This window comes from Sciurus vulgaris (genome assembly GCF_902686455.1).
Source record: "Sciurus vulgaris genome assembly, chromosome: 2".
Lineage (NCBI taxonomy): Eukaryota > Metazoa > Chordata > Mammalia > Rodentia > Sciuridae > Sciurus > Sciurus vulgaris.
In genome coordinates, this window is record NC_136462.1 from 119,151,213 (window position 1) to 119,178,742 (window position 27,530).

General features: G+C 39.4%; 2 protein-coding genes across 6 annotated transcripts in view; one reads left to right on the forward strand and one right to left on the reverse strand.

The window, feature by feature from the left end:
- The window catches only part of BBS4 (Bardet-Biedl syndrome 4), a 50,224-nt gene extending 44,131 nt beyond the window's left edge, over positions 1–6,093 (forward strand). For all 3 annotated transcript variants that reach the window (XM_079122822.1, XM_079122820.1, XM_079122821.1), the window contains exons 13-16: positions 1,105–1,174; positions 1,743–1,884; positions 2,435–2,636; positions 3,316–6,093. In XM_079122822.1, coding sequence (XP_078978948.1) covers positions 1,105–1,174; positions 1,743–1,884; positions 2,435–2,636; positions 3,316–3,410 — 509 coding nt within the window. In that variant the 3' untranslated portion in view covers positions 3,411–6,093. The remainder of the gene's footprint in view (positions 1–1,104; positions 1,175–1,742; positions 1,885–2,434; positions 2,637–3,315) is intronic.
- Positions 6,094–11,737: 5,644 nt separating this feature from the next.
- The window catches only part of ADPGK (ADP dependent glucokinase), a 28,530-nt gene continuing 12,737 nt past the window's right edge, over positions 11,738–27,530 (reverse strand). For 2 of the 3 annotated variants that reach the window (XM_079122861.1, XM_079122859.1), the window contains 4 exons: positions 22,093–22,213; positions 18,993–19,189; positions 18,311–18,409; positions 11,738–15,428 (listed from right to left, as the gene is read on the reverse strand). In XM_079122861.1, coding sequence (XP_078978987.1) covers positions 14,874–15,428; positions 18,311–18,409; positions 18,993–19,189; positions 22,093–22,213 — 972 coding nt within the window. In that variant the 3' untranslated portion in view covers positions 11,738–14,873. The remainder of the gene's footprint in view (positions 15,429–18,310; positions 18,410–18,992; positions 19,190–22,092; positions 22,214–27,530) is intronic. The other variant, XM_079122860.1, reaches the window with a different exon arrangement.

Sequence of the window (27,530 nt, forward strand, 5' to 3'; positions counted from 1 at the left end):
ACTAAATATTCTGGGAAATATTTTCTCTATATGCTATACTATTTATATAAATGTAAATCCTAAAGCAGTTTCCATATGCTCATTGATGGTGGTCTTCAGGTGATATATATATATATATATGTGTGTGTGTGTGTGTGTATTTTTGGGTCACAACTGTGGGGTTCTTACTTAAGTGTTTACTTGGGGGATTGCCTGAATACAAAGATAGCCTAGTTCTAATTTTTAATACTGCTAAAAGATATTAACAGCAGCTCTAACTTGACACAGTAGAGATGGCCTTCATACTGGATCCTGAAAGACAAGTTGGACTCGAATAGCACAGGGAGACTCAGGAACCACTGTGAACAAAGGCTGCAGCCATGAAATTGCAGTGTCCCTTGCAGTTAGTGGGCAATAGTGTCAGAGAAGGTGGTGGAAGATGAGTCAGAAGAATTAATCTGGGATCAGATTATAGAGGGCCATGAGAACAGTGCAAGGGCTGTAGACTTTTTTCTATAGGCTGCCTGTCCAGCCATAATCCTAGATCTTGTAGGTGCCTATTGGAAGCACCTGCTAGGGATGTGAAGTGGGCAGGGCTTTTCAGAAGAGCTCTCATTGTTTCATACATTAGGCTTCCAGGAAATAATTTAAAAGGCGGGGAGTGTTCTTTTGCTAAATAAAAGTTTAAAGATCATGGGGAACCACTGAGGATTCTTAAGTAGGGCCAGTGATGTGATTAAATTTATCTGTCAGTAAGATACCTGATAGTACTGGGAAACTGGAATGGAGGCAAGTGGGGACATTGTTACTGGGGGAAAATGGAAAACCTGACTTGGGCTTAAACTAGGACAGTACCAGTAAAGAAACTACAAAAGTAGAATGCATAGAACTTGACAATGGAGAGTTACCTGAGTGGAATTAGAATATACAGCAGTGCCATAGTTGAGGGGGCAGAGCAGGAGTTCACTTTGGGGGTGAGTTTGCATGTGTGGTGCTGGGGCTCATACCCAGAGTCTCCCACATGCTAAATATGTGCTTTTCCATTGAGCTACACCCCCAGTTCTGGGGTAGTGTTGAAATACTTTTTGTTTTCTAAGTTGAGCTCTCCTCATTTCTTGGTTGCAGTGGCTCTGACCAATCTGGAAGATGTAGAGAATGCCAAGAGAGCCTACGCAGAAGCAGTTCGCCTGGATAAGTATGCTACTGTGGGAATGGTCCTGGGGAAGGTGGGACTCTGCAAAGCCATGAGGTGGTACTGTACCAGTGGCCTTCATACACCGCAGGCCCAAATGTGGAACAATATGGTTCCTAAGGAAGCAGGGCTCAGCAGGAATTAACACTCGGAGAAAATATTTCCAGTTCCAAGTTTAGTAATCAGGAGGCCAGAGAAAGCCAGAGGCAGCAATGGGCTTGGGTTGCTAATAAACTGTGGGTTAGCTGCAATATCAGATGGGATTTGGAACTCAGCTTAATCTAAGATAAATTTGGCTCTTCCAGAGTTTATTCCACTAGCATCTTCTGTGCTGCAGAGTAGGTGGTCTCTATTGAGGGCTGAGATGCCAGATTTCATCCCAGTACCTGCTTTGCTGGTTGGGCAGTTAGTTCCTTGATTCTTCCCCACAAGTCTACATAGCTTATTTCCACCTTACTGCATATTGGAGAAATCTCTACTTAATCAGTTTTGTTTTGAGTTATGAGAAGGATCTCTAAATGTGCATTTGTTGCAAAGCTCCTGCTCCATAGTAGCTGTCTGCCTGCCACAGGTGTAATCCTTTAGTAAACCTGAACTATGCTGTGCTGCTGTACAACCAGGGTGAGAAGAGGGATGCCCTGGCACAGTATCAGGAGATGGAAAAGAAAGTCAACTTTCTCAAGGATAATAGCTCTCTGGAATTTGACCCTGAGGTATGTCTTTTATTAGCTCTCATGAGTCATTTTAAGCAAGCTATCAGAAGACTTTTGGATCAATAAAAAATAATGCAAATATAAAGATGTTATAGGCCCATGGCTCTTTTTGGCCTTAATGTCCCTTGCAGCATAAGTTTGTCAATTAGTTACAGCCCAAGACAAGCTTTTCTAGAAGAAAATAACAGTAAAAAGAACTTCAGGCTTACTGATTTGTTATTGTTATACAACCTCTGAGTTGAGGTCTGTCTGCATAGCTTCTTCCCACTTCCCTTCATGTAGGAACGGCAGAGGTTAGTTCAGTGATACATCAGATTTTAGTTGGTGGGTTTTGAGATTCTGTATAAACCTGCTTACCATCCAATAAAGGCAGTTTATATTCTCTGCCCTTTGAGAATGATTTCTTCTCAGTAAGTACTTCTTCCCTCAAGTGCTAGCCAGGAGACACCATTTCAGCTAAACCTCTTAGTTGGAAGATCCAAAATAAGAGGGTTGGTCTTCTCTGCTAGTCACGCTTATAACTCTCTTTTTCTTTTCATGTGGACACAAGATGGTAGAGATGGCTCAGAAGCTGGGAGCTGCTCTTCAGGTTGGGGAGGCACTGGTCTGGACTAAACCAATTAAAGATCCCAAATCAAAGCACCGAATCAGTTCAACTGGAAAACCTGCTGGTTTCCAGCAGCCCCTGGGCTCTAATCAAGCTCTTGGACAGGCAATGTCTTCAGCAGTTGCATATAGGAAGCTCCCTGCAGGTAGGAGGCTACACAAAGCTCCATGAAGACTTAGTGAGTACACGCCATCTGTGCCAGCAAAGAGATTACAGCTTTGAGTGAGGCTTACATTCTTCAGACTCAGAATATGGCCAGTTTAGTATTGGCCAGAAGGAGAAAAAAACCAAAGGGTGGCCAAACTGGTTCCTCTTTTCTTAGAGCAAGCTATGAAGTAGGTAACAGCACCAGCAGGCTTAACTGGAAAGCAATACACTCAATCTTTGAAATTTTAGAAATATATTAGCAAGGCTGGATATGAGGGCACATACCTGTAATCCCAGCTACAGGAAGGCTGAGGCGAGAGGATTGTGAGTTCAAGTCCAGTGTCTGCAACTTACCAAAACCGTATCTCAAGTGTGGGAGCAGGGGAGGAATTACATTAGTAAATAGAATTGTTATATAGTCTTGCTTTAATTTTCACTGCTTTACCGTAGGATGGCATGATACAGGCAATTGAAGGTTTTTTTCAGTGACTCACTGAAGGCAGACTTGACTGTTGCTTTATTTCTTCAGTTATTTTCTTCCCTCATAGCTGCAAAGATCTACCATAGTCTTGCTAGTTCCCCCAAATTTGGGTTTTCTCTTGAAATTTAGCAATTAAAATAATGATCTCTTCTGGAATTGTGAAACTAAGAATTTATGCTATTTGTTTTGTTATTAGGTGCTGGAGGAACATCCCAGCTCACAAAGCCACCATCTCTTCCTCTGGAACCAGAACCCACTGTGGAAGCATCAGAGCAAACGAGAGAAAAATAAGAACAGGATGACCCTGAAGTCGGGGTTTCTGGGTGAGGCTGCTGGACCAAGGAATGTTATAGGATCAGGCAGCATGGAGTCCAACACTGTTCCCTGTGAGCACCAAAGAATTAGAACACAGGGTGTGTTATGATGCTCACGAGGAGCCTAAGGCCTGTGCAGCCCTTTATTGGCCCCATCCACCAGGAAATGTGGAGAAGACAGCCTAGCAGATTAAGATTTGGAGCAAGGCATAGGCTGTGTAACTCAAGAACTGGCAAGGCACATGAGCTATCTGCTGTTTGAAAGAACTTTTATCTCCTGGTTGATTCTCCACTTCTTTAATTCAAGGAAAGGCTGAGAGACCTCGTGTAGTAGCTGTGATAATGAAGCCATGGCTTAACTGGGATGATCTTCAGGCTCTGGGGTAATCTGACTCCAAGGCAAACATAAATCTTGGATTAATAATACAGTTTTCATAGTCTGAAAGAAATGATGAAAAAAAAAAATGCTCTGTAAGTTGAGGGCCAGACTGCTAAGTATCCAGTTGCATTTGCCCAAAGGGAGTCTAAATAATTCCCTATATTTGGTTCTTGCAGGAGGTCAGAGTCTAGAGCCAGATCATGTCAGAACTATGAGCCAAGAGCTGGTCGGGTATCAGCACCAAGGATTTTTTAAAAAGGGAAACACTTCTTAGCTGAGGAATTTTAATGTAATCAAATCAATGATAATAACCACCAGAGCTATCAATATATTATTTATATGTCCTTTTTAAAAGATTATGTATCATTATTCCTTTGGGGAAAGTTGTTATTCAGGTATAAAAATAAGAGATCACATTAAAATGCTTAAAAGACTGTGATCACTGTCCTCCCTTACCTGTTTCCAAGCCTAATTTGAAACTAGAGGAAGAACTTACTTACAGCCTCAGTAGCAGCCCTGCCCTGATAAAGAGGAGGCCACCAATTTGCTTACTGAGAGCTAGTCCCCACTTTTCACTTCAGTTGCCTTTTACTTATCATTAAGTAGAAGGTAGAAAGCTGATCTACTACCAAACCAAACTGTGTTTGGAGTTCTTTATATTATGACTGGAGCTGATCTGACATTGAAGGAGCTGCTGGGTAGTTCTCCATATCTCAGAAACAGAGCAAGGTATCAGAAGTGAAACCCTTGTCTGAGTAGCAGGTATGTGACAGAACTGGGCATCCTGAGCAGTTGAGAAAACTCACTTCTACATTAGCAAGGAGGCTAATGTACTAGACTGAATTGGTCTAGTTATGAAACTAAAAAGGTTATTATAGAGGTCTCAGTGAGATGAGGTTATAAACAGGAGGAAGGAGACATGAGAGATTCAGGAGCTAAAATCAACAGAAATTAGGGATTGACTGAATGTGGTTGTAGAATGGGTACCCATTTCTGGATTTAGAGTAAAGTAATACTGGGGAAGTAGGATTGAGGGCTGATTGTGGACTGTACTTTTAGACATGTCAACCTTCAAGACTTCCAAATAGTGATATCACTAAGAAAGCTGAATAGCTGGATTGCAGGAGTGAAACTGGTTTGAAGGTGAAGATTCAGGAGTAATTTGAATTTGACTGATAGCTAAAAATCATAGATTTGAAAGGAGTCTCCCAAGGAAAGCTGGGATTAAGGAGACAGGGAACCAATGAAGAAAAATATTTAAAGGGAAAAGTAGAAGAGCCTACAGTAGAGAGAATAAGAAAAATAAAAAACGAGAAAAACCAGGAGAGTGGTATTACAGAAGGTCAAGGAACAAAAGGTTCAGGAAGAGATTGGTCAGTCTTTGGAATGTTATTCCCATTTTATAAAGGAGGAAATAGGTTGGGAGTGGCAAATGAATTTCCCAAGGTAAGTGGCAAGACCAGGATTTGAACTCAGATCTGGATGCTTTTAACCAGTAGTCATTAAGCAGTGATGTTCCTTGGGTGATGTAGTGGTAGCAACAGAAGCCCACAGGCTTAGAGACTCAGAAATGGGATTAGATTACTCTTATTTCAGAAAGCTTCAAAGTAGAAGGAGAGAGAGAGAGAGAGGTTTTCAGAAGGCAAAACTGAATTTGTTACTGTGATCTGAAGGACTTTTAATATTTGCGTTTCTATAAGTGAAGCATGAGTACGAACTAGGAGAATACCAGAGCCAGGACCATTGAGGGTTTCCTTTGGGGTAAGGTGGCTACCGTGCAGCCTGTCCACAGCAGTCAGGTCAGCAGTACTTTCCATGTTGACTTGGGCTTAGATTTTCTTAAAAGTTAAATACTCCTAGGTTATACCTGTTAAGACTTTTGGGATGTAGATTTGCATTCTAGTGGGAAAAAAACTATTCTAATTTCTAGTGTGGGGATTGCTTATCACAATTTTAATAAAATTAGGAAACTGAGACCAAATACATAATCAAAGATACAGATGTGGTTTTTAATGATGTGAAGTAGATGCAGGAAGATACAAGTATAAACTAGCATGATAAAAACAGTGCTCTTACTGCATAATATTAGTGCAAAACTCTGTTCCCAGTAGTAAAACTGAGGCATACAATTAAGAGTCACTTTGTTAAAAAAAAAAAAAAGTCTATTATTGTTTGATAATAGCAGAGTAGCTTGTGTTGGACCAGTTCTCCCACAGGTAACAAATATAAATAATATGAAATATCTTGGTTTAAATTAAAAAAAAATGATTATTAAAAAAAATATTACATTGTGAGATCGAACCTAAATAAATACAACTGTAAAGGATAAGAGGATACATGGAACTGAGAGATTGCTAAGTTTTTAGATTTTATGTGGTAGACTAATGTTTAAGAGCGGGAGGAAAAGAAAAACCAATTCCCATCCCCAACAGAACCCAGAAGGAACAAAGAGAAAATAAGTAGCAAAATAGTAAATGAAAATCCTATTATATTGATAATTAAAATGGAATTAGACTATAAACATTAAATTGAAAATGCAGAGCAAGAATAAAAAGCTAAAGCCCAGACTTGTGCCATTGAAAATAAAAGGATGAAAAGATATACCATGAAAACAATCATAGAAGTAATTCCTGTTTCAGCCACTGATAGAAATAGTGGAAAAGGACACATCAACCACTTTGACCTGACACTTATTGTAAAATACCACAATCAGTAACAGCAGAATGCACATTTTTTTTTTTTTTGCTGGGGACTGACCCCAGGGCCACACCCCCAGCCCAGAATATACATTGTTTGCAGAGCACAGAGTTCATTCAGCAAGACAAACCATATACTGGGCTATAAAATAGTTCTCAAAAGCCAGAAGATAAAAACTTGTAACAACTTATAAGACAAAGAAGAAGTCACAAGAGAAATTAGAAAATATTTTTGCACTGAATGATAATGAAAATAAAATTTATAGGATTTGGCTAAAAACAATGCTTACAAGTAAATGTATATAGCTATAATTGTTTCTAACAGAAGAAAGGTGGAAAATCAGTGATGTGGATTTCCACTGTAAGCTAAGAAGAGAAGAGAAAAAATTAAAGTAAGTAAAAGGAAAGAGCAGACAAACATTAAAGTTTAGAAAGCCCCCAATTCTATGGGGAAGGCAATTCCCCAACTAAACTGATCAAGAAATAGATGCATTATGAGTATCAGGACTAAAAGGGTAAAAGATTAGCTTCCACAGACATGAAAAAGATAAAGGGATATTATGCATAATTTTATAATAAACCTGACAGCTTAGATGCAACAGACAAAAATCTTTGAAAAATACAATATACTATCTGGGCGTGGTGGCTCACACATGTAATGAATTCCAGTGACTGGGGAGGCTAAGGCAGGAGAATTACAAGTTCAAAGCCAGCCTTGGCAACTTAGCAAGGCCCTATGTAACTTAGAAAGATTCTGTTTGTTTAAAAAAAAAAAAAGGGGGGTGGGGTGCTGGGGATGTGACTCAGTGGTTAAGATCCTCTGGATTCAATACACAGTAGCAAGAAAAAAAAATAATAAAACGATGAAGTGTAGAATCTTTTTAAGTTTTACATATTAAAGATACTGAATTTGTGAGTCAAAAGTTACCCTTGAAGCAAACTCCTGGCCCAGATGATTTTGTAGACTTTTTTTTTTTTTTTTGTATTGGGGTTTGAACCCAGGGGTACTTTACCGCTGAGCTACATCCCTAGCCCTTTTTAATATTTTGAGACAGAATCTTTTTTTTTTTTTTAATATTTTTTTAGTTGTTGATGGAACTTTATATGTGGTCACTGAGAATTGAACCTAGTGCCTCACACATTCTAGGCAAGCGCTGTACCGCTGAGCTACAACTCCAGCCCGAGACAGCATCTCTTTTTAAGTTGCTGAAGTTGGACTTGAAATTGCAATTTTGCCTCGGCCTTTGAGTTGCTGGCATTATAGGTGTGCACCATCACACATGGCTTCACAGGCAAGTGCCCCCATCTCCCAGTGCTGGGGATCAAACCCAGGGCCTTATGTATGCCAGGCAAGTGCTGTACCACTGAGCCACATCCCCAGATCTTTTATTGTTTTATTTTGAGACAGTCTCACTAAGTTGCTTAGGGCCCCACTAAGTTGCTGAGGCTGGCTTTTGAAATTGTGATCCTCCTTCCTCAGCCACCAGAGCCACTGGGATTATAGCAGACACCAACCACACCCATCTAGGTATACAATTAAAAATATATATATTAGCATATCAAATCCAGCAATCTGTATAAAAAGGTTAATGTAGATTGATCATGATCTTAGGATTCAAAGCTTTAATATTTGAAAACCAAAGTATTCCCATGCATTAACAAAAGAGAAAAATTAATAGGCCATAAAAAGCCATCTTAGAAATGCTATCGTGCAAAAGATTCGAATCTATTACCCAAAGTATACAAAGAACTCTTAAAATTCAATAAGAACATAACCCAATTAAAAAAAATGGACTGAAGAACCTCACCTTGCCAAAGAAGATACATTGATAATGAATAAACATATGAAAGATGTGCCATGTCCTATGCCATCAGAGAAATGCAAACTAAAACAAGATATCATTACACACTTATTAGAATGGTCCAAATCCAGAAAACTGACAATACCAATTGCTGACAAGGATGTAGTACAGCCATTTTGGAGATAATTTTAAAAAACTATCCTTTACCATATAATTTAGTAACCACATTCCTTGGTATTTACTCAAAGGAGTTGGAAACTTAAGACCATACTAAAACCTGCACACAGATGTTTATGGCACCTTTCTGCAAATTAATTATCCTAACTTGGAAGCAACTAAAATGTCCTTCAGTAGGTAAATGGATGGATAAATTGTGGTATACCCAGACAAATATTACTACTCAGTGCTAAAAAGAAGAGAGCTACAAATTTATGAAAAGACATGGAGAAAACTTAAATGCTTATTACTAAGAAGCTAATTTAAAATCCTACATACAGCATGATTCCAACTTTCCAAGTATGGCATTCTGGAAAAGGTAAACATGGAGACAGTAAAGACATCAGTGGTGGCTAGGAAAATTGAATAGAAATGTAAGAGTAGACCATTTTTCCTTGGTTGTCTTGATCTTAGGGGCAAAGTATTTAATACTTAACCATTGTGATAACCTTTGCATTTTTTTCCACAAATGCCCTTTACTAGGTTAAATATGTTCCCTTCCATTTTTGATTTGCTGAGTGTTGCTTTTTTTTTTGCGGTGCTGGGAATTGAACTCGGGACCTCAAGGCCTCACATATGCTAGGCAAGTGCTCTAACACTGAGCTACATCCCCAACCCTTGCTAAGAATTTTTAGGATAGTTTTTTTCCTGCCCTAAAACTCCTTTGTGCTGTTCATCTTCCTCTCCCAACACCCCTGACCACCACTGATCTTTTTACTGTGATTCCCTCAGTATGTAGCCATTTTATATTTACTTCTTTTCATTTAGAAATATGCACTTCCGTTTTCTCCATCTTTTCACGACTTGATAGCTCATTTTTTTTTTTAAGTTGTCAATAGGCCTTTATTTATTTATATGTAGTGCTAAGAATCAAACCCAGTGCCTCACATATGCTAGGCAATCTCTCTACCACTGAGCTACAACCAGTCCAGCTCATTTTTTAGAGAGTTGTAGCCAGTGCAATAGGGTGAAAAATACATAGAAATAAATAAAAGTCTTGTAGATGACATGGTTGTTTATCCTGAGAAAATCCTACGGCATCCTAAAATAAAACTATAACACTTGATAAGTGAAATTTGGTAAGGTTTTAAGACACAAGGCCAGGGTATAAAAATCAATTTATTTTTATATACTAGCAAGAAACAATTTGAAAATGAAAGTTTGAAAAATCAATTTAGAGTCTAATACTATTTGCATGAAATAGATATGAATTTAACAAAGCATATATTCTACTCTGAAAATTCACAAAAGTATTGCTTTGAAAAAGATCAAAATAGAAAGATACCATGTTCTTTGGAAGACTAAATACTGTTAAGGTAAAAAATGTTCCCAAATTGTTCTGTAGGTTCCTGTCATAATCTCAGCAGGTTGGGGGTAAAAATGGACAAGCTGATTCTAAAATCTTATGGAAGTACAGAGGACCTAGAACATCCAAGGCAATCTTGAAAAAGAACAAAATAGAGGTCAGCTACCCTGGAGGCTGAGGTGGCAGGATTGTAAGTTAGGCTTGCTAAATTGCTATCCTGGGCAATTTAGTAAGATCCTGGAAGAGAAGGAAGGAGGAACAGAAGAAGAATAAAAATGAAATTGGAGGATTAAAACCACCTCACTTCAAGGCTTACTATGACAGTAATCATGAGGTACTGGCATAGGACAAATAGATTATTAAAACAACATAATCCGTAAATAGACTTTATGCTTAAAGGCATTTGATTTTGGGGGTGGGGCACAAGATATTTAACTCACGGGTGCTATAGCACTAAGCTACATCCCCAGCCCTTTATATTTTTTATTTTGAGACAGGGTCTGGCTAAGTTACTGAGGCTTGCCTTGAACTTATGCTCCCCCTGAGTCTCTGGGATTCCAGGCACACACTGCCATGCCTGGTTGTCATTTGACTTTTTTTTTTTTTTTGGTGCTGGGGGATTTAAACCCAGGGCACATGCATGCCAGGCCAGCACTTTACAACTGAACCACATCCCCAGCCCTGTTGTTTGATTTTTGGTCAAGGCACCAACGCAGGGCAATGTGAAAATCTTTTCAACAAATGATGCTGGAACAGCTGGATAGCTATAGTGAAAAGAATGAATCTGGGGGATGGTGCTGGAAAGATGTTGGTCAAAAGATACAAAATTTTAGCTAGACAAGTAGAATAAGTTCAAGAGAGCTATTATATAACATAGTGACCGTAATTAGCAATATATTCTTTTTTTTTTTTTTTTTGCGGTGCTGGGGATTGAACCCAGGGCCTTGTGCTTGCAAGGCAAGCACTCTACCAACTGAGCTATATCCCCAGCCCAACAATATATTCTTGAAAAGTACTAAAAGATTGGATTTTGCCATGAGTATTAGTGCACACCTATAATCAGCAACTCAGGAGGCTGAGGCAGGAGGATCACAAGTTCAGGCCAGCCTCATCAATTTAGTGAGACCCTGTCTCAATATAAAAAGAACTGGGGAGGTAGCTCAGTTCCAAATAACCCCTGGATTAAGAGTGACTTTTAATGTTTTTACCACACAAAAAGGTCAGCTGATGCATGTTAATTAGCCAATTTAGCACAAGTATTCATGTTTCAAAACATGTTGTATACAATATATACAATTTTTGTCAATTGAAAAGAAATCCAAGCCCAACCTAACACTACACAAATAAAAAAGTAACTCAAAATGGATGAACCTAACTGAAAACTGAAATTATAAGGTTCCTAGAAAAAATATGAGACCATATTCATAACAGGCATAGTCCTATTACTTAGGGCACAGAGAAGACAGTTAAGACATTAAGAAAATTGGTATCAAGCCACAAACTAGGAAAAATACACAGTATATCTGACAAAAAGCTTGTTATCTAGAATATAAAAAGAACTCCGAGAGCTCAATAATTAAAAAAAGTAACACCCCAAGCAATGATATACCAAGCAACCCAATTGGAAAAAAGTGGGCCAAAGATTGGACAATTCACAAAGATATATGGCCAATAAGCACATGAAAAAATATTCTTCATTTGTCATGTGGGAACTGCAAATTAGTAAATACCACAATATACCCATCAAAATGGCTAAAATATTGGTAAGAATAAGATGCAACCTCAACTCATACATTGTTGATGGGACTGTAAACTGATTCAGTTACTTTGGAAAAAGGTCTTTGACCAAGTAATTCTACTCCTATGGCTTTTTATCCAAGAAGAATGACAGTATGTCTACACAAATGTGGTAACAGCTTTATTCACGAAAGCCTCAAAGTGAAAACCTCTGTATTTGGAGTATAATACTATTTGGTAATAAAAAAACAATGGACTAAAATGCAACAAGGATTAATCTTAAAAATATATTGAATGAGAAAAGCTTTATATCAAGGACCAGATACAGAAAAATTCCATTTTTAAGTTCCAGAAGAGGCAAAACAAATTTATCATGGAAAAAATGGTAAGTGTGGTTGCTCCAGAGGTCAAGGTTAGGGGTGGGGATGACCTGGGAGAGGCAAAGAGAAGCCATCCAGGGTGACACAGTCTACCCTGCGGGATGGGTTAGAGAGGTATATGCATTTGTTAAAACTTTACAATGGCACACAAAATTTGCATAGTTTTACTGTATACATATTTTTACCTAAAATAAAAGTAGAAATAAAATGTTATTACAATAGTTTTCAAATGAGTTTAAACAGATGTAAGGAGACCCAGGAATTGCCTCTTCAGCTTAGTAATAACTTATTAAACAAGTTATGTGCTGCATACTACAGTAAATATTTCTTTGTATGGCAGTTCCCTTTAATCAACAACCACCGTGAAGTGGGTACCGTGATTAGTTCCACTTTACAGATGAGGGAAGTGAGGCTAAGCAAGGGTAACTTATCCAATATCATACAACTCACCATCTCAAAACCCTGCACAGATTTAGGGTTCTGATGAAGTTCCCTCTCACCCCATTCAAGTAGACTATGCATTCTTAGAATGCATTTGGGGCTGCATTCTTAATTCTAGGAGTGTTTTGTGTGCTGCACCTCTTCTCAGGATGTTAAATTGAGTGAGTGCAAAGAGTGTACTAAATTTTTAGAGACCTGTTTGTTCACCAGTTCTCTTTAGGCCAGTGTATTTTCACTTTTCATCTTTGCATAAAACCATTTGTGGAAACCTTTGTAAAATACAGTTTCAAGGAAGGAGGTGAGAGGACTGAAGCCCACCTGTTCATCTTAATGTGCCTTTAACTCACTTCTGCATTATCTGCCCTTGGTGATGCATCCAAGTCACAGTTCCATAGCTTAGCCTACTTCACAAAAAAGTGGCACAACCTGCAGAGGGATGCATGTACATTCTTACACTCATTCAGACATATGCTCACTTTTTACAAGATACACTTATACTTCTTACCTTATTATTATCTTATGATGCGTTTTGATACTAATTATCACCAAACTGACTTAGTAACTTCGCATAGTTCCAGGCCTATCACTTATAAAATAGTATTCTAGGGGACAGGAGTGCAGATCAGTGGCAGAGTGTTTGCCTAGCATGTGTGAGGTCCTGGGTTCAATTCCTAGCACCTGCTGCCCCCCCCCAAAAAAAAAAAAAAAAAAAACCCAAAATACTTCTACAGTATGTGCTGATCACACTTCCTGAACTAGTTTTTACTGACATTACCCATAAAAATTAGAGAACTTTTTGAGAATAAACATTCTCAAAAATGGGGCTGAGCAGACAACTTACAGAAAAAAATCATGGAGAACACTTTAGTATTACTAATAAGGTCTTTAGATTTAAAAGATATAAAAATGAGTTATTCTAATTCTTAGGAAATAGAAATGTCTTCTCACTTAAGCATTCCTAATAAAAACAGTCTAATAAGTTGGTGGTTGATTGTTTTAACTGAGCCTAGAGGCACAGAAGGATAAGATTTCCTTAATGAGTTACTTGCTTTCACTTGGAAGTTGCATAATTCTCTTAAATTTTCTTTGAAAATGAGTAAATCAGGCATTTCCTTCTCACCCCAAGCAGGAAGGGAAGATCATAAATGAAATGCCTGAGGTAGCTTTTGAGATTCAAGAAGCTGCTGTATGGACCTGGTGAAATGATGGCCCTGCACTAGGCAGGGCTGCCACCAGCTTCCATGTCCCTTGTGCCCTTCCAATAAACCAAAGCTCACCACTCTTTGAATCTGCTCAACTTCAACTTGGCTACTTCATACTCTGTTTTGTCACTTTAAACCCTAGAGAACAGGCCTATGGTAAGGCTCAGTGTTAGGGTCTGAAAAAATACAAACATCAGGAGCAGAGTAATACGTAAGTCACAAGATCTGTCCAGAGTGATGTGGAAATGAAATCAATTACAGACAGGATTCCTGAAATGTAAATTGTTTTTAATATTTTTAAAAGCACACAGAAGTCCTGATTTATAAAAAAATAAATATATAACATGACAAATTTATTCATGATTCTGGGGCTCTTACAAGGTCAAACTCTTTAATGGATGTGTCAATGAAAACATAAAACACATGATCTGTTACACATAAAGACCAAACAAATTCCAGTTGTAAAAGCAAATTCTTTCAAGGCTCACAAAGAACAAATATTAGTCTTCTGTTGCAGGAAGCATATCTGGGCAATGAGGAGGCAATGCCCAAGCCACAGGAGCCTTTGATCTGCCAGTCTACAATCTAAGGATCCAAGGCAGGAAGGCACAATCCTTCAGCTCACAATGCCACCCAGGGTTCCAAACAGTTAAGAGAATGAATGGCTCAAAGGCTCACCAAGGATCCCCAGTCCCATCAAAGAGGGACTGTCTTATTCTTACCTGTGGCTCTGACCTAAGTTTAAGAACAGGAATCTGAGAAGATATGCTCATAAATACTGTCACTCTAACACTGAATGAAAGTCTTGATTCTGCTGCAAGCAGGGATCTGAGACTTGAAGATCTCACATCAGGCTTTACCAGAGCCCAGGGTGGCGAGTGAGTGACCAGCAGTCCTCCAGCAGGCAAGGAGAGAAAGACTTTCTCTGGCTGACATGCTCTCAAAAGTGAAGTCTGGCTTAAAAATACTTGACAACACTGCATAAATTGGGGTTTTGGAATTGAGGTTTTTACCCCTGTACTCACAACACAAAAAAAAAAAAAAACAAAAATCCAGTCTCATTAGTAGATGGCTAAATTTTGATTAAAACCTGAAATGTTTTTATGCAATGGCCAACAGGCTGGAATGTATCTGTACAGTTTAATCTGCTGTTGTTTCTTTGGCTATTTTCCAATTAGATCTAGAAATGGTTCTGACCCTGAATCCTGTTTTCCAAACTACTTTCTTCCCATAATTAAGTTGGCTAGTTCTCCTTCCTCAGAAAAATTACCCACAACCTTCCTAAAAGTGAGGGTACACCTCTGAATAGAAGAGTCCTTCAGCTGAAATGGCATCTCCAAGGCCCACAGTTCGAATAGGGTCTTTACACACCAACACTGGTGTGAAATAAAAGGATATTCCCTCCCTGTGCCATTCTACAACTGGCTTATTTGGGTTTAATGTGATTCTGGAGCCTGCCTCTGAATGAGAAGTCATAAACTCTTGGGGTGCCCTTAGAGACACTCGGCTGGTGTCTATGGTTTCAGTGGCACAGGCCTGTGTCCCAGCCACACGAGCTCCTGCCGCCACGGCTGCGAGCTGGTTGGCCCAGTGTCCATCCACAGTTGCCAGGATGTGGTAGACCAGTGTATGGAAATGGATCCTGGTAAGGTCCGAGGCTCTGCTCTTACTTCTCCCATGTTCTTTCAAGATCCAGAAGAGGATATCACTGACCATGCCCACATCAGGAACACCGTGCCAGGAGGAGAGAGAAGCATGTGGTCCAGATACTGACTGGCTGAGAAATAGCAGCTCCTGTTCATTCAGCCCAAGGGAAGTCACTGCAGAAAAGACCTGCTAACAAAAATAATGACGGGTCTCTTTCTGGTAGGTATAACCTAGCTCCTGAGTATCATAGGACACAGCCAGTGACTAAATGACAGGGAAAAGGCAGGCAGGCAGGCATGTGTCTTCCTTACCAGAATTTCCCGTCTCTGAAGTCATCATTTCAACTGTTTCACCTCTAACCACCTCCACCTTCAGGATCACTTGAGAGAAACTGCAAAGTTGCTGAAACGCTGTTTCAAACTCGGTCTTTTATTATGTGTCATTGTCCGAAAGGGTGGAGGTGTACCTATTTTGTATGTCCTTCCTTAATGCCTACCTTTTGACTTTGCACACATAGTAGCTACTCTTACACTGACAGGATATGGCTCTTGGCCATGTCCCGTCAGCAGGCATCATGCCAGGAAAATGGAGAGGACCCGAACAACGTACATTCAAGGTCATGATGGCTTTGTGGACATAACACTGAGAAGCAACAATACTGTTTCATGTTAGAGCTAAACTTGTTAAGCAGGTATGAGTTAGGAAGATGGTCTTCACTGAATAACAACACTACATGGAAAGGGAAACAGGAGCCACTGAGCCCATTTTCAACCTTGTGGGAAACCACTACATTGCCTCACCATCTTTCTTAGCACTTCCTTCATTAGAAACAGGTTTCTGCAGGAGACATGATTCCTTGAATATGTACACGTGTGTGTGCATGCCCATAAAATAATAATGGCCTATATCTTTGTAGCTGAAAGCCAATGGCTTTCATTTCCTGCATGTTCTGTGCTAAGCTCCAATCTTCATCCAATTCTTACTGTAACCCTTGGATGGAAGAAGGCACTACCTCCGATTTACAGACCAAGGCTAGGAAGGGTTAAGGCGAGTTTCAGAGAAAAAGGAATTTTAAAGGCTTTTTTTTGTTTTTAAAGTGAAGATAATCCACCTCAAAGAGAGAATTACAAGTAAAAACTATACTGAAAAACACCAAAAGTGAACTTAATTATAAATTATGGATTCTGAGTGATAATAATGTATCACTGTAGGTTCACTGATTATAATAAATGTACCCTTTGGTGAGGAGTGCAGATTGTGGGGGATAGCGTGCCTCTAAGGGGGTCAGAGGGCATATGGGAGCCCTCTCAATTTTGCTGAGAACCTAAAACTGTCCAGAAAAATAAAGTCTGTTTTGCCAGGTGGGGTAGGGCACGCCTATAATTCTAGCAACTCTAGAGGCTAAGGCAGGAGGATTGCAAGTTTGAGGCCAGCCTTGGCAACTTAGTGAGACCCTGTCTCAGAAAATAACAACATTAACAGGGAATGTAGCTCATTGAAGAAGCACCTTTGGATTCAATCTCCAGTACAAAAAATAAGTAAAATTAAAAACCTTTTTTCCTAAAAAAAGAATAAAGTAATTTTTTAGAAAGGGCTAAAGTGTAGCTCCGTTCTAAGGCTCTGAGTTTGATCCCTAGCACTGCAAACAACAAAAACAAACCCTCCAGTGATACACCATTTTCAACTGTCAAAACTGATACAAATGCTAATTTTTAATCTCATTCCAGTGGCAAGGATACAAGGAAATAGAGTACTTGCTGTGTGTGCAAAGGCAAAAGCTAAGCACCACAGAGGCACATATTCTAAACACTACTAGTGGGACGTTAATAGGTGTAATTCCCATGGAAGGCAACCTCAAACCTCTAAATGCTTTCTTAGGCTTCAATCTAGCAATTCCACTTCTGAGAACTTATCCAACGTATATGTTTGCTCACAGGCAAAATAAAAAAATGTACAAGATTATTTACTGCAGCATTCTGTGTAAAAGGGAAGAACAGTCACCAACCAGAATGACAAGAAGGTACAGGTTAAACTAACAGAAGCAACCCCACATTCACTTTCACATCACTGTGAAAAGACTGAGGTGCTCTCCAAATAATGATACAATAAAGATCTCTAAGATATTCTAATAGGAAAAAAAGCAAAGTGCAGAGCAGTGTATTCAGTATGCTGTGCTATCTTTTTGGGTACAAAGGGACAAAAAATATATATATTTTTATAAAAAATATATAGGAACGATATATTGCTGTACTGTACATGTACAAAGTAACTCAGGAGATACAGATGAAGCTAATAAGGAAATTATGAGGGTAGACACAGAGGAAAGACACAAATCAGAATGAGACTTCACTGTCTACCTTTCAATACTTTTTGGTTTCTGAACCAAAAAGTAACATTACTAAGTTAAATAACAATAAAACAAAAAGTTAAATAAGTATCTGCACTCACAGAGCTAGTGAATGGCAGAGCTTGCATTCTTATGCCTCACTCACTTGGATTTATCCTAATCACTGCTGATATACAGAGGCAGGAGATAAACTCCTACATGTCTGGTGGTGAGGAGGTCAAGTTCAAAGTTTCCTTTCTTTGTGTTTCTGTAAGTAAAATCAGCTGAGCTGGGCTTTTAGTTTTTCTTGTTTGAGGTCTGTAAAAACCATTCACTTCCAGAGGGAGAAATATGACTCACAAGCCCATCAATTACACTGCCATATTTCCTTCCCTCCTGATTGAATTCAGGGGCACTTTACCACTGAGCTATATCCCTAGTCTTTTTTGTTTTGTTTTTTTGAGACAGGAACTCACTAAAATGCTGAGACTAACCTTGAACTTGCATCACCCCACCTGGCTCACACTGCCATATTTCTAACTTACTAGGCAATCTGTCCTAGAACAGCCCTGAATCCTTATTTGGGTCTTCCATGACCTGGGTCTGAATGACACAACACCCAAACCTCAGTGAGCCAGTCCCTGAGCCCAAACACCTAGTCCCACTGGACAAAAGACTTCTCTGTAAGGCCTAGTGAAGGTCAGGGCCAAAGGAGGACACATACTACCCACAGGTGGTTGGTTACCTGATGTACAATGCTGTTCAGGAGCTCCCTATTAGTCATACTGGCCAGCTCTAGGTGAACTGGAACACCAGTGGGGATGTCAGAAATGGAAGTTACAACCTGCAAAGAGAAGAGGACAGCACTGCCATTAGAAATAAAAGGATGTCAGTTAAGAGGGAAGAAAAGACGAGGTCCCGAGCAGTCTGGATGCCCCCGGCACCTGCCTTTTTTGTATTCTCTGACAGGTACAAGCAACGTGGACAAAAGAATTTTCCCGACAGAGAACTACATTCTGTAGAGAGCCACCATAGTTATGGAATCAGAGGACAAAGAACTGCCCTGTATGTTCATGCTGCCAACCTACTCCTAGGCTCTAAACTAGGCACTTGGCTTCAACTGCCATTCAGATCTGCAGGAACTGCAGCACAGGTGATGTGAAGTGAGATGGTACAGATAACACAAAGGACACAACTACAAACCCTGCAGCTTACAGCTACGCTCAGTTTAGCACAGGATGCAGAGGCTCAGGCAAGAAGATGATCTGACCTGTGTGTCCTACTCTAGCTGCTGCCAAGGTATGTCCTTGGGAGAGCATGACCCAAGGTAAGGCAGCACAAGCTACAGAGGTGGAGAGAGGTAGGAACCTGAAAAAAACAAAACAAAACCAGCTGGGGTCTGTGAGATGCTGTAACAGTGCTGTTACCTCCAAGAGTCTCTTCCTCTGCAGCTCCTTGCTTTGTCCCTCCATCATGTGCAATCCAGAGAGGACCACCAGGTCAGGCTGGAACTCTTCCAGGCTAGACACAAACACCTCCAGCATATTCATGGCCCCGTTGGAAAGGTCGTGAGAGAAGATGAACCGGTTGGCATGGGGAGCTTTAAACTGGCCCCACTCCTCCCCTAGAAAAGCCCAGTCAACATAATGGGAAGAAAAGGAAGAGGCTTTCAGTCTCCTAGTGTGGAGGTGCCTCCCTGGGGCCTTGGCTCTGAGCAGGCTAGCTGCTGAGTGGACCCCAATAATAATGGTCTAAGGTCATCATGGTGCTGCATCCAGGATGGTGGTTTGGTAAAGAAACAAACCAAAAACCTAAACCCAAATCAAGCAAAAAACCAGAAACACAGTGGGGGTCCCATATGTCTTTTTCAAGGGGTTACCTTTTTCAAGGTCATTAGCTCCCCTTGAGTTCCATAAAGCTCTGCTGTCCACTGAGTTCCCAGACACTGGACACAGTTACAGAGTGCATGACTTCCAAATGCTATCACACCAGGCATATTCCTACAGATAGGACTAGTTACCATTCCCAAAGCACATTCCACCTCACAGCAGTGCCCTGAGGACCTTCCATTTAGTTGGTATCTAAGGGCTGAAATCCCAAGAGCCAAGCTGACTGCACCTCCTGCTCTCTGCTACTCCCTGGTGGTTTCTGGGCACTTGATCCAAAGAGTCAGAATGTCTGGCTGCTCCACCACTTTGTCAGGAGTTGCTTTGGAGTAATGACTGCTCAAGACCAAGTTCAAGTGCTACTTCCTCCCTAAATGGGAGTCTTTCCTAACTTGCCCCCTGCCTAAGCAGATTTAATTGCTTCCTTACCAGGGCCAACACTAAACTCTATTATACAGTAATATACAGGACTTGGCACATGATTTGAACTAGTGAATAAAACAGACTGATGACCTAAAGGACCACAGCAACAAAAAATACAGATATTAAATCCAAAGCCAACATTTTCCAAATTAACAAGACTTTGTACAATAGGAAAAATACATTACACTGATACTTTCCATAGAGCAGACACGCACCCTGCCCTTGAACAGGGACACTGCTGGGAACACAACCTAACCTAGCCTAGGAGAAAAGAGTCATGCAGCATTCAAAAGAAACTGATTTCTTCAGGGAATGACAGAGGCAAAAATAAACAGGTTTTTGCAAGATAAGGACAAGGAGAAATATGGAGAGCTGCTCGTTGTTTCCATAGGACATAGGACTGATGGAGTGGCCCAAGAAGCAGACAGATTGGAACTCAGTCTGTAATAGTTGGTGCCCTTCTTTTCTCACAAATCTTTGTATTCATTTCTGAAAGCAATCTCTTCTACCAATTTACCATCCTGCCCTTTGACCACTAAGTCTGTGAAGTGACTCACTGAAACCCCAGCCCTGAAAACAAGCTTCTGTGGGGTTGTCTGGTAGGAGAGAAAGAGGAAGGAAAAAAAAAAGTTGACATCTCTCAATTTACTTGTATAGGTTAGAGAGAAGCTGGGGAGGGAGTTCTGTTAAGAAAGCTGACCCACCGGCTGCTGCCACCAGATTAGGTTCCCTCCTGGGACTTATGAAAATGTAACTTAGTATAAAATTTCACAGAAGTGCACTACTTTGTAAAAAGAAAAATAAGACACAGGAAGAAAAACTGAAATGTGAAGCTTACAAAACCCAAGAAGAGAACCAATATCATTTTGAGACAAGTTGTCTCCTTCCCTCCACAAGAGGCATAGCTATCAAACACAACAGCAAAGTCTAGTGTGAAGACACTAGTCTCTCCATTCTGTAGTCACCACAGGAATTGATAGAAACCAGGAACCGCAAAGGTGCCCAGTTCATGCTGTAGGCACCAAGAGAAATGGAAGAGAGACGAATCTGGGCTGGTAGCAGCAGCACTTCAGAGGCACATCTTACCTATTCCAGACCTTCCAGTCAACAGTCATGTTTATCAAGCAGCTCACAGTGCTTAAAGACACCTAATCCTTACCACAATGTCACTGAAGAGTGAAAAATGTCACTCTTATTTGAGGAGACTAAAACAGAGACTCAAAATGTGTGCATTGTTAGATATGAATTACCTTCTGCAACATTCTGCCCTAATTTTCAGACCCTGCCCTTGCTAAATTCCCAATTCATTCTAGTAAGCACCCAAAAGAGAACCAGAAGCAAACAACAGTTCCTTTCTATACTTGGAGAAAGGTATAATTGTCAACAAGCACTATTTTTTCATATCTTACATTATAGTTAATTACTTTAGTAGGTAAGGTTCTCTTAATTGTATGATTTGGAAGCAGTTCACTGAAGAGTGTTAAGTACTCCTCCAAGGTACCAATTAGCTGTTTGCATGTTTGAGTCTTTAATGGGAATTAATAATGTGTTTAATCTGAAACTCAAGAGTGAGTTCTGAGCACAGGAAAAGATATGGCAAGGAACACACAGACTCAAAATATATTCAGGTATTTAAGGTTCTTGTAGAAATTAGATCTCTAGTCTTTATAACACAGAAAATCTACTGCAGGTGGTGTGGATTTGGCTTTATAAACACTGGAATATCTTAAAATGAGAAATGTGAGGTTAAATACAAAACACTCCCACTCATCTTGGGAAAAAAATAAAGTACTCCAAAGAAAGCTTGTCAAAGGCCTGGAACCAATCCTAAGCAGCTTGGGTAAGTCACACCAGAGAAGCCCTGGGCAGGATTCAGCAGAGCTGAAGAAATATTAGCTGCCCTTCTCTTTTCTTAGTAATAAAGGAAGACTTCACAAATGTGTGTTTAACACATTTTCACTTTTACTCAAGATGCCTGCTTTCCTGTAGCCTGATTTCCCTTGGGTTCAGACCAATTTGGTTTATAGACTTGAGAATTTTTCTTAAGCTGTAATACTCTATCACTCTCTGAGATAATGGCTGATATCAGCTTTGTAGACCAATATGGGGACACAAATAGGATCCTACTAATTTTTAAAGATGAATTTCTGGCACAAAGTCCAGTGTGACCATACACAGTCCCCTGACCAGTCTTACATCAGTAATATCCTTCCCTTACCTGCTTGATACTCCAAAATGAGGTGGAACTCGTCTACTTCCTGCAACGACTCTGGTGGAACAAATACATTGTCATCAAGAAGTTCGTGTAGCTTTGGACCAACTGGACCGCAAAGAAGAACCTGGAGATAAGCAATGTGAAGTCAGTCTACCAGATCCGTTTATTTTCCAACAGAATATGAATAGTAGCTAGTAATCAGGCCAATTCTATTCATTTCAACAAAATACTGGAATCCAGTTCAATTCTAAAAGTCCTTGGTTTGGATGTATGTAGCATAGGGGCTATTAACAGGGCATAAGCTTCTGGAAGGTATGGCCACAATGTACCCAGAAATGAGAATGACCAAAGACCCAAGTCAGAGTTGTCAGGTGCCTATGCAACTACTACAGCCCAGACTCTTATGAACTGAATGTATCCTCCCCAAATTCAGATGTTGAAGCCCTAACCCTAATGGAGACAGAACTTTTAGGAGTAATTAAGATTAAATGAGATCATAACAGTGAGGTCCTAATCAGGACTGGTAACCTTTCAAGAAAAAGAAGAGAGATCTTGTATGCACCAAGAAAAGGCCATGTGAGAAAAAACAGTGACAATAGAGCCTCTGCAAGCCAGGAATAGAGCCCTTACCAGAAAAAAAAAAAAAAAAAAACTTTGCTGCAACCTTGATCTTGGGCTTTCCAGTCTCTAGTACTGTGAGAAAACTTTTGTTTTTTAAACCACCTAGTTTATGGTATTTTGTTATTATGACAGCCCAGGCATACCAAAACACACCCTATCCCCCTAAAGTATCTTTTTAATTCATTCATACCCTGTGTAGGCAAAAAGACATGGAATGTTGTTTGTCCAAGTATGACAGATGCTGGGGATATAGCTGAATGGTAGAGTGCTTGCTTAGCTTGCACACGTCCTGGGTGTGATCCCCAGCATCAGGAAGGAAGGAAGGAAGGAAGGAAGGAAGGAACGAAGGAAGGGAGGGAGGAAGGAAGGAAAAGATCATTAGATGAAAACAATCATTTGCATTTTACACAGTACAGAAAAAGAATTTCTAAAGCAGGGCACAAGTGGTGCCCACCTGTAATCCCAGCCACTTGGGAGGCTGAGGCAGGAGGACCACAAATTGAAGGCCAGCTTAGCAACTTAGTAAGACCCTGCCTAAAAAAAAAAAAAAAAAAAAGACTGGGGATGTAGCTCACAGAGTACTCTTGGGTTCAATCCCTAGTATCCTCTTGCCCGCAAAAAAGCCCTCTACTATACTTAGCCCTTCAAATATGAGAATTAATGGGCAACTCAATTTAGAAAGTTTGGGGGGAGGTGCTCTGCAACTTTCCCCAAACCTTTTTCTTCAACTCCAAGCTGGGTCTCCCCCTGGCTATTCCTTCTAGAAGCCACTTCACATCTGCTGCCACCTCTCGGTTCCAATAAGCTGCTGTTTCTGCCCCTCAAGGACAGGGTAACAAGCTCAAAACCATTGAATTCTCAGGGTCTGGGGGGTGAATTAAAATCCCCAGTAACCGTCAGTGCTGTTTCATATTATGCCCTATCCATAAATTTCAAAAGGCATTTTTACTTACTAATTAGCTGCTTGTTTGTATACTGCTTTGTAGAGAGGTAATTTCAAGTACGTAATGAGAAATCCCAGCTTCTGGTAAAAATACACTCTCTTCCCTTTCTGCCTTGACACGAGCCCATTACATGCCAACTCTGACAATTCTTGCCCCTATTTCCTTTCTCTGATTCCTGGCTAGACTTGCACTACTGTCTAGAACAATAAAAAACAAAACATAAGAAACAATGGTTTTCAAAACACTTGGACGTAAGGCAAAGCACAATGATCCCTAAGAAATGAAAGGAGTAAACCCCACTAATGCCTCAGCATGATACCATGAAAGAGTTCCTGGATATACAAAAGCTCAAAGAATTCATTACTGGCAGACCTGCACCACAAGAAATGTTAAAGCAAGTCCTGTAGGCAGAACACAAATGGTACCAGATGGAAACGTGGATCTAAACAAAGGAACGAAGAACACCAGAAATGCTAATCTGGATAAGTGCATAAGATTATTTTTCTTATTTAAATTTTTTAAAAGATCTGTTTAAAGGAAAATACTAATAATATAGTGTGAAGTTTGTAACATGTAGAAGTAAAATACACTACGAGAATAGTTTACAGGCTGGAGTAGAGAAATGGAAGTACAATATTCTGAAGTTCTCATAGTGTAATGGAGCTATAATACCACTTGAAAGTGTACTGTGATAAGCTACAGATGTATACCATAAACCCTAAAGTAGCCACTAAAATAAGAATCATATTCTGAAGAGATAAAATGAAATATAGAAAAAAATGCAAGAGTATAGAGAAAGAGGAAAGAGGGAAGCTAAAAGGATGGAACAAATAGAAATAAATGTCACACCAAATGTAAATGGTCTAGGGCTGGGGATGTAGCTCAGTGGTGGAATGCTTGCCCAGCATGCATAATAGGTTCGATTCCCAACACCACCAAACAATTAATTCCCAATACCACAAAAACAAACAAAAATGTAAACAGTTTAAGGACCCCAATTAAACAGCAGAGATTGCCAAAGTGGATTAAAAAGCAAGCCCTGGGCTGGGTTGTAGCTCAGTGGTAGAGCGCTTGCCTAGCACATGTGAGGCACTGGGTTCAATCCTCAGCACCACATAAAATAAATAAATAAATTTAATTAATTAATGAAAGGTATTGTATCCATCTACAACTGAAAAAAAATTAAAAAGGTCAAAAAAAATAAAATAAAAAAAGCCCTATCTATATGTTTATCCACAAGGAATACACTTTAAAGACACAAATAGTTTAAAAGCCCACGGATGAAAAAGATGCTAACACTAATCCAAAAAAAGCTGCAATGGCTATTTTAATCAAATAGAATTCAGAGCAAAGATTATGAAATAATTTTCTTTATCCCTGCTAATGAAAAGGGGTTAATTCACGAAAGGAATGTTAACAATCCTAAATATTTATGCACTGAACAGAGCTCTGAAATACATAAACCAAAAAATTATAAAAACTTCCAAAATACATATCTTCTATTGTAGTTGGAGATGTCAATACCCCTCTCTGAATAATTAATAGATTGAGTAGACAGAAAATCAGTAATGATATACAAAAGACACAAGGCTTGAACACGACTAATAACCAACCTGACCTAGTTGCTACTTTACAGAACTCTCCATACAACAATAGAAAGACCCATGCATACTCTTGAAAAGCTTTCAAATACCCATGTAATTTCACCAAGATAGATAATTTTCTGGCCATTAAAAAGTCTCAATAAATTTAATAGAACATGGAAAACATTTTTGGATTAGAACAGAATTAAAATAGAAATCAGTAACAACATTAGGAAAAGCCTTAAATATTTAGAAAACCATAGTTCTAGTCCAAGAATAGCACATCCTAAGAAATCAAAGGGATACCAGAAAATATTTTGAAATGAAAATAAAACCAACATATCAAAATCTGTGGGACACATCTAAAGCAGTACTACACAGGTAATTTAGGGCACTGAATGCCTATATTAGAAAATAAGAAAGGTCACAGATCAATGACCTTAGCTTCTTACCTTAGGAAACTAGAAAAAGAAGTTAGTTAAGCCCAAAGTAGGCAAAACCCAATGAAACAGAAAAGAATATAGAAAAATCCAAAAGTTCATTATTCATTGAAAAAGAGCAATAAAAATCAATACATTTCTAGCTAAATCACTTAGGGAAAGACATAAATGAACAATGTTTGGAAAGAGAGCATCATTATAGACTATAGATCTTCAAAGGACAAGGGATTAACTATGCCAATAAATTCAACAACACAGATAAAATGGACAGATTCCTTGAAAGGTACAAACTACCAAAGACTGCTCAAGAAAAAATCTGAATTTCTCTGTACCTATTAAAGAAATCAAAGTTGTCATCAAAAACCTTCCCATGTTGAAGACTGTAGCCCTAGAAGAACCTACAAATATTTAGGGAAGGCATAATACCAATTCTATACAAACTTTCTTAAAAACTGAAGAGGAGGGACTGGGGTTTTATGGCTCAGTGGTAGAGCACTTGCCTAGCATGTGTAAGGCACTGGGTTTGAGTCTTAGCACCGCATATACATAAATGAATAAAAGCAAAGGTCTATCAACATCTTAAAAAAAAAAAAAAAAAAAACTGAAGAGGAGGAAAATACTTGCCAACTCATTCTTTGAGCCTAGTATTATCCTGATAGCAAAACTAGATAGCCATAAGAAAAATACAGATCAGCATCTCTCAAGAAAACATGCAAAAATGTTTAAATAAAATTTTAGTAAATTGAATTCAATAACACACAAAAAGGATAGTTAATATATCAGAAACAAGTAAGGTTTATCCCAAGGATGCCATGTTGGTTTAACATTAGAAAATCAATGTGATTACCACATAGCAAACAACAAAAAACAAAAAAATCAATCATTTTACTAGATGCTGAAGCACTGTTTGATAAAAATCCAACATCTACTTGGATCAAATGCAGGCCCTTGCACCTGCTAGGCAAGTGCTCTACCACTGAGCTATAGCCCAAACTCTCACAAATAATTTTTTCTCTTGCATCCCAAGTTGCTGGGGTTACAGGTATGTGCCACTGCACATTTTTAAAGGTACTGCCTCACTCCTGCATTTGGCCACTCTACTAAATTTACCTTCACTGTACTTGCCAGGGTCTATTCTGAGATACGCTATAGCATGGTTATTCAGAGTACGGACTCTGTAACTAAATTACTTGGGTTTGAATTCCTGTTCTACCCATTACCAGGTACGTGACCTTGAGCAGTTTTAACTTCAAGGCCATACTTCATTTTGCCTCTCAATGGAGTATAATAAATGGGCTTTCTTCTTAGGGTATTGTGAGGATTAAATAAGTCCATGTGTCTGTACCTGGAATATACAGAAATTATATAAGCATTAGTTATTTTTTACCAGCACTGGAAAATACCCCTTAATCTCTGGTAGTTCTCAGATGATCAATTGGTTCATGCTGGGAAGCATTTCACCAAGTTAAACTGAATCTCTTTGAGAGCATTACTGGGTGGTAATGTCATAGCAGAGTGTGAATCCTAACTAGGTGAACCTGAACACATTACATAGACTCTCTGGACCTCTCCATTATCTTTGAAACTGTTGTGAGGTCTGAGTTAGAGATGTGTCTTTTCTCCTACCAAGGCCAAACTTGTTTTATTAGAATGCCTTCCAAATGGACTGACCCCAGATCCAGATTCTCCAGACACCAAGAACAAATGCGGGTTTCAGGAGAGGTCAATACTAAAAGGTCAATCTTGTACTCGCCCACAACATTCCAGTGTATTGTCTTTCCAAAGGATAGAATTATTTCTCAGGATCAGGAAGGTGGCTTTTGAGGGACCATGAAACCATGAAAACTCCTAAG